Source organism: Montipora capricornis, chromosome 10, assembly GCF_036669925.1.
Source record: "Montipora capricornis isolate CH-2021 chromosome 10, ASM3666992v2, whole genome shotgun sequence".
NCBI classification, from domain to species: Eukaryota; Metazoa; Cnidaria; class Anthozoa; order Scleractinia; family Acroporidae; genus Montipora; species Montipora capricornis.
Genome location: NC_090892.1, coordinates 24,866,894 through 24,874,393, shown reverse-complemented (window position 1 = coordinate 24,874,393; position 7,500 = coordinate 24,866,894). Strand labels below are relative to the sequence as shown.

At 41.4% G+C, this 7,500-nt stretch overlaps 1 protein-coding gene across 1 annotated transcript in view; it reads right to left on the bottom strand.

The window, feature by feature from the left end:
• Window positions 1-4,312, bottom strand: part of LOC138021550 (prenylcysteine oxidase 1-like) — a 10,116-nt gene extending 5,804 nt beyond the window's left edge. Inside the window, exon 1 of the mRNA XM_068868451.1 lies at window positions 3,852-4,312. Coding sequence (XP_068724552.1) covers window positions 3,852-4,179 — 328 coding nt within the window. The 5' untranslated portion in view covers window positions 4,180-4,312. The remainder of the gene's footprint in view (window positions 1-3,851) is intronic.
• Between the last annotated feature and the right edge of the window lie 3,188 nt (window positions 4,313-7,500).

Below are 7,500 nucleotides of genomic sequence, written 5' to 3'. Positions count from 1 at the left end.
TAAAAGCTAACGTTTGGCCTAAAAACTTTCCTTTAGGCCTAATTAGGCCTAAAATTACCGTTTATGAATGTTTAGGATACTTTTCTTTAGGCCTAATTAGGACTAACAAGCCCTAAGGTTAGCTTTTATGAATGTTTAGGATACTTTCTGAATAGGTTAAATAATGACCTGTGACCTGTGCCCTGTGACCTGTGAGCTGCGTTTTGTACCTGCCGGTGATTTGCTGACTTCCTGCCGTGGAGGTGCTCAGACATTCTCAGACTACTACAAGGTGCGTGATAGACTTTGCATATGTGACATATGAAGTCATTCAAAATGGCACAGAAAATGCAGACATTCAACGAAAAAAAATTCCAAAAGATCACCCTTGAAACCACAGGACACCCAGGATAATATCTACAACCTTTCCTCCGTTGAACGCAATAACTATCATTGCTGTTGTTGTTTTTGTTGTTGTGGTGGTGGTGGTACTGGTGGTAGTAGAAGTACCGGTAGTAGTAATAGTAGTAGTAGTAGTAGTAGTAGTAGTAGCAGTAGTAGTGGTAGTAGTAGTAGTAATAGTAGTAGTAGTAGTAGTAGTAGTAGTAGCAGTAGTAGTGGTAGTATTGGAGGTGCAGATATTATGAAGGAGATAAAGGACAAAAGCCAAGCAGGAGGCTTAAACTGGTGGCAAGGTCAAAGTTTTGGGTGGGAATTTGATTAGGGAGAGAAATGCATAGGCTATAGCATGGTGTGGCAATGTACAATGAAGGAATTTTGGATTGGAGTGATCAGGAACTGAGAGCGATGGGATGAGAGGACAAGGAAGAGGTTAAAGATGCTTGGGGCCTTACACAAGAAGGGGAGTGCAGTGAAGTTGTGAATGAAGAGGAAAGAGGCACAAGGGAACTGATCAGTGTGTATGATTGTGCAAATGAGGAACTTACAGTGTAGTCTGTTTCGATATGTCAAGGCGAGTGACGAGTGGATGTTTAAGGTTGTTGGAGAGACGTGGCCGGTGGGAGAATGAAGAACAAGTACAAAAAGTGGGACATTACTAAACCACGAAACATCGAAACATCATGTACCACCCACTGTACATTGAATACCAACCGACAAAGTTGGATTTTGAGATTACATATCAATAAATATTAAATATTATTGCTCCTAATTAATTGAGATTAAGATTAGGATTCAGATTAAGATTAAGATTAGGCCTAAAACAATATTTAATCTCAAATCCAACCTTTGTCGGTTAGTATTCAATGTATGGTGGGGTCATACATGGTGTTTTGGTGTTTTGCTTTGCTTTTTCAGCATTTCACTGTTTGGTGGTTTAGTTATGCCCCAAAAAGTGGGCAGACAAGGCAACGAAAGAGATGGTTTGGGAAAAGGAGACTCTGTGGGACCTTATATAAGGAATGTCAGTGAAGTGGCTGATGGGAGGTCATGGCAGTGGCTCAGAGCTGGGTATTTGGGGAAGAGCATAGAGAGGTACATTGTATAGTATGTTTTTGCTGCCCAGGAGAAGGCTTGTGAACAAGGTTTTTTGGACCACAATTCATAACAAGAATGTACAGTAGATCCAAGGGGAAGAGTGCATAGCAAAAAGGTGTCCCCTAAAGCGATCTGTGTCCAGAGCAACCTTAAACTTAAGGTCACCACTACTGTTGTCGAGAAAAATGACTAAAAGCATTTCAGATTTTTTCACCACACCGTGTTGTTTTGGTTTTGTTGTTTGATTGTTTGTTTGGGTGGTTGGTTTCATTTCTGTCCTTTTTCGTGCGAGGTGTTGTTCTTAATTACGAGCTAATAACAATTTATGTAGTAGATGAAATATCAGCGCGAGACCTTTATGGGCATTTAAAACGGGGAGCCACAGGCAAACCGTTTTAAAGCCCATTAACCCTTTGAAGTTTGCCGAGTTTCATAACCAGTCCCCTCTACTAACTATGATTTTTCACAGACCTTGTGTAAACGCATGCCTTGCGGATAATGAATGGTCGATAATGTCCTTCCTGCTGGGTTGTTATAGTTACAGAAAAGCACAGTCTGACAACTAAATCAGAGTTGAACTCAGAAGAAACATTAGACTCTTGCACTACCAGAATTGTAGAAACGCTATAATTATAGCTGAATTGCTTTGCCAGATTAGGCCTTTATTCACTAGTATAATTTACTAGATGGAATTTCATTGACTTCAACAACTATTCCAAGTAGTCTGAATAGCTATTAAACATTAAAAAAAGGTCTCAAATCCCTAGGCTTAAAAGTACTAAAGATAGAGGCCGTATGTTCCGTTGGCGTCGTTCCAGCAAATGGGGATTGTCAGAGGGGCAACGAGTTAAAATTTATTAATGAAATTCCGACAGGCGACACAAGAATGTTCCAAAATTGCGACATAGCTAGCTGTGAAATTCAGACGGAGGACATGGGCACCCCCTTTAACAGGGCCTCATTTGAGACCGGCCACTCCAACAACTTCTGACATTGCACAGTTATTTTCCACCCATTTTAGTGTTGTATTGTGTTGCTTTTGGAGTGGCCCCGACACTAGACTGGTCTCTTCTTCTTTACTCTTTGGAGAGCGAAACTGACCAGCCATGTTTCTACTACAAAAGCTCTATGAAAATAAATTGCTAAATTCAATGCTAAATATTTCCAAACTCCTATGGGACAACTCCACGCCCGTGTGATTAACATAACACAAGTAAGATAAAATATTATCGCGTCCGACCTTAAACAACAGCGCGTGAACAGACCCATCACGTGACTCTGACCGTGCACAAGTTCAGCACTCCGATGACTCGCTTATGACTCCAATAGTGATGTATTTCAATAACTGGCTTACGATTTGGAACACCGAGATGAACGCGATCAATAGAGAAAAAAGTATCTCTCTGACAGACTGATGGAGTGTGCACGTGGGTCATGCAGGAAGAACATGATACGCAAAGCGGAAAAGTCTGCAAAGGGAGTGATGCACTGAATACGTCAATCACATGACATGAACAATCAAAACAGCAGTAAAATGAGATGTATTTCTGTTCACCTTTATTGGACCCTTATTAGCCATAATTGGCCATTATTGTTAACAATGATCATTATTAAGTAATTACGACGAATTGTGTACGCGCAAATGTTCCACAGTCTGCAGAACATTCACAATTCTGAAATTCGCTGTTGGTCAGTCTTGACATTTGTGTGGCTTTCGCTAATTCGTTGTCATAGTCTGTTGGTCGTCGCCAGTTCGTGGCTATCATGTCGCCGGTTCAAGGCCATGTCACTTGTCGGAATTTACCCCTAACAGGGCCTCTCAAATGCGAAGATGTTCAAGATGTGACTGTTTCAGTAGGGCACATGTCGCCAAATACACTAAACTTTTGGTTGAGCAAATTCGTTTGTGAAGAGACCAAGCAAAGTGGAAAGCTTTAGCCACCCAATTAGTTTTATTTGTTAGTTTGTATTAATGGTCATTTGCATGAGACAGGATGAGAGGATGCATTAAACTTTCTTAACAAAACACACAAGAGGCAAGTAAATTGTCGTCCCAATAGTTGTGATTGAAACATCAAACTTGTGATTGATTAATAAACTTTGTACAATTTTACAGCCTCGTCTCTATTAAAGTTAAGCATAATAATTAGGCGAGTTAGAGATCTTTATAAAAGTCAATCCTATTGATAATTTAACTAATTAACAATTTATCAACCGCAGCCTTTCCCTGCTACCTATTTCCCTCCCCGTGCTTTCAGACAGTTGAACTTTATCGGGATTTACACACGTATGTGACCCGAATGGTGCGTTTCCGTTGGCTGGCACCCTTTTGAATTATTAATGAATTTTACAAGCGACTCAATATTACCACTCACCAAGCTTCTTAACAAAACCTCCCATGTAATGGTTGTCCGGGTGAATAACGGACCCTCCAGATTCAAACTTTTTCCCAGAGATTTCCACAGTATCCAATCGCCCTCCAATCCTATTCGACGCTTCGAATACATCGATGTTTGCTTGAGATCCAAAGAGCTCCCGAATGAAGTGGGAACAACTCGAACCTCCGATCCCAGCTCCAACAATGGCAATGTTTGCAGCGTTTGAGTCTCGTTCGACCGCTCTCGCCGTGCGATACCTTGTGAAGAACAGAGTTGGAATAAATAGAATACTGGTTCCAAAGCCTAGACCTAACGCCCTAAACATTACGAATGTATAGAAGAAGTAACGATGAAATGATATATGAAATGGACCATATGTGAACTGCGGAAGAAGTGCTGTTACAACCTGTCACACCAACTGATGTAAGTGACGTGACAACAAAGCTGTATGAGCGGAGGGACTGGGTCACAGTTCTTCAGTTTCCCTTTTGTCGAGTTTATACTTTTTCTGTTCCCCCACGTAATGATAGCTAATGATGAAACTCATTACAATTTTGCAACCTTACATTTTAGATCCATTTGATTCTTAGCTTTTTAAATCAATTCTAGGAATAAAACAGTGGTGGATCCAGGGGAAAAGCCCCGACGGCCCGGGGGTCCCCTTTTTTGGGATGTTAAAAGTGAAACACTTTTAAATGTCTTGCACTTTCTGCAGACAACAACACTAAAAACCGCAAAAGCGGGCACCTCCCTTAGCTCATGGTCTGGATCCGCTATTGCTTCCCTTGCGAGGGTCTCTGATAGAAAGATTTTATTAAATGTTCTCATATATCTGAACTGCGGAATATATATGAACTTACAAGTTACCAGTTCTCTGATGGCTTGATAGCTGATTAGATGGTAGAGGAAGTGTAGCGCTATAAGTCGATCATATCATAAGTCGAGTTCCTTTCAAGATTGGTATTTTTAGGCTTCTTTCGCAACAGCTCAAGTTGCTTCACAACTGCGATGATCACTTTCACTGAGACTAACTTCTCTGTTTTTTTTTTTTTTTTGTTGGGGGAGGGGGGAGGTTAGTCAAATTATAGTCTCAAGGGAAATTTCTAAAGAAAAGAATATTCAAATTTAACTATAAAGCTTCGGAACTATGTGTGAATATTGATATATCGAACGTGGCCTATCTATTAATCAAGTGATGGAGTTGGACCAGGAGCTCATTAAGATGAGCTCCTGAGTTGGACCTATTGTCACGTGATTTATCTTGTGAACCACGTGGCAGAACGACCTGGTAGATCTTGGGGCGTCCTGCTACAATGATGAGGCCCGACAATAGATTTCGATGGCTTCCCTACCTCTTCTCTTGAACTTATCGTAGTCTCTGGTAACCTTCGAGGAGGCGGCGATCGATATCCATGGTCAGTGGCCTGAACACTCTTTTGATCGAAATGTGTTCCTGAATCCAACCCCAAATGTTGCTGTCTCCCCCGCAAAGTGAAATTGCATTGGATTTTGCATTTTCTTTCTTAGATGTAAGATCTTTGGGGTGAACGAATTGTTGCCCAATGGTGTTGAAGTCGTGGTGGGAGCCAACCTCCCATTTGAAGGCACTGTTCCGATACCCCTTGTACGTAAGGAAGCGGGACGCTGTAGGTGGAGACGCTTTGTACCTGACGTTGGAGCCGTCTAAGAGAGATTCTTAACATCCGCGGCCTGTAATTGATGTCTCAAAGAACGGATTTCAGCTGTTTTAATTCAACTTCCTTACTGCCGTCTTTCGTGATAACTGTTGGCTGGGCTCTTTGAATCAGTGTTCTTACCACCGACTGTTTATATTTCAGATGGTGATTGGAATCAAAGCCCTCCAGCCTTGAGCAATTGCAGGCTCGCTGAGCCAGCTGGTTGGCGGCAGGTACAAAACACAGGTCACAGGTCACAGGTCATTGTTTTACTAATACATTAAGTATCCTAAACACTCATAAAAAAATAACTGGTTAGCTTTTATGAATGTTTGGGATACTGTCTGTATTGGTAAAACAGTGACCTGTGACCTGTGTTTTGTACCTGCCGACTGGTTGGTGTCTATTTTCATAAGAAACCGAAACCATTACTTCTCGATCTATTAATGTGTGTTATGTAGTGGTGGATTATCATTTTTCTGACACTTATCATAACTTGAAATTTCCCGTACAGAAAAGATATACATAATAAGACAACAGAGAAGGTAATCCAAGCTACAACCGTGCATCTCGCAAACTCGATGTAAGTACATAGGCCTTACTAAGATTATTTAATTACCGTTGCTTCCGAGGAAAAATTTGGTGGCCTGAAACTCAACAGAATCAACTGTGAAAACTTATTGATTTGAAGAACGCTTATTTCCCAAGAGAAAACAAAAATGTGGAGGCCAACTGAAGAGTAGTTACCGCACGTGGGTTTCGCTTCATATAGCTTGGTACCCTTATGAAGCACTTAGTAGACTCCAAAGGGTTTCAACACTTACAAGCTACACTCTCTTTAGATCGAATGACGCTACAACAGTGTATCACGTAACAGCAATGTTATGATACCATATTAAACACCGATTATTTCCAAACAAGATGTGATCATTATTGTGATGTAATAAGTTACCTTGGCAATGGGAAAGCCCAGCAAAAACACCCTATATTTTGGCTTTAGTTTTTATATCTCAAAAACAAACTCGGTCACCCCCTTTTTTATTGCTGAAAAGTGGTTAGAAGGCAACGATGAAACTCTCGGCAAAGTTTAAAAAACTCATGTCTAGCGGCTTCAGAGCCACCTTAAAAAATCACAGGAAGTTAGGTGGCTCTGAATCCGCTTGACAGATTTTTTTTAAACTTTGCTGATTACTTTTCAGAAATAAAACATGGGGGTCACCGAGTTCGTTTTTGAGATATAAGCAACTAAAGACAAAATAAAGGTTGTTTTTACAGGGCTTGCCCGTTGCCACGGTGACATGTTGCGTCACAATGATGACTGTACCTTGTTCAGCAATAATTCGTGTTTCATTTGGTACCACAATATTGCTAATACATGATACAACGTTGTGGTGCCGATCCTTCTAATAAGAGCGTCACTTGGAAGCGTTGAAACTGGTTTGAGCCACCTTGAAGGGATCAATTTCCAACGGGAAAACATTCTGTAAGTGGGCATCTTGCAGATGAAGAGAGCCGGAAGCGGGATAGAGTAAGAACATGGTAACAGCGCGTTATTCTTTAGTCTGTCGACTTTGCTTGTCCCCTGCGTTTACTTCCTAACAATATTGAACTACTTGCCAAGTTGTGGCAGAGGACAAACACAAGAACTGAGTCGCGCTAGTTGGACACTTGACAACATCGCTTATCACATGGCGTCACCTCGCTTTCAAATTTAATGCTGCATCGATCGCAATTCAGTCAATGCCCAACGGAGCCTCTTTTACAGCTGCACATCGTTCCATACCCCAAAATGACCTGGGACCACTTGCGAAGCTTCATCTTCTTCTGTACGGCAGTCGTGGATTAAGACCCACATAGCGCCAACACAAAGGTACTGCTTCCTCATAGGAGATAAACTCCTGCAGGTCTCTGGTGACCGCGTCATGTCATCGCATGCGTTACCTATCTAGGCGAAGGTATCCTGATGATGC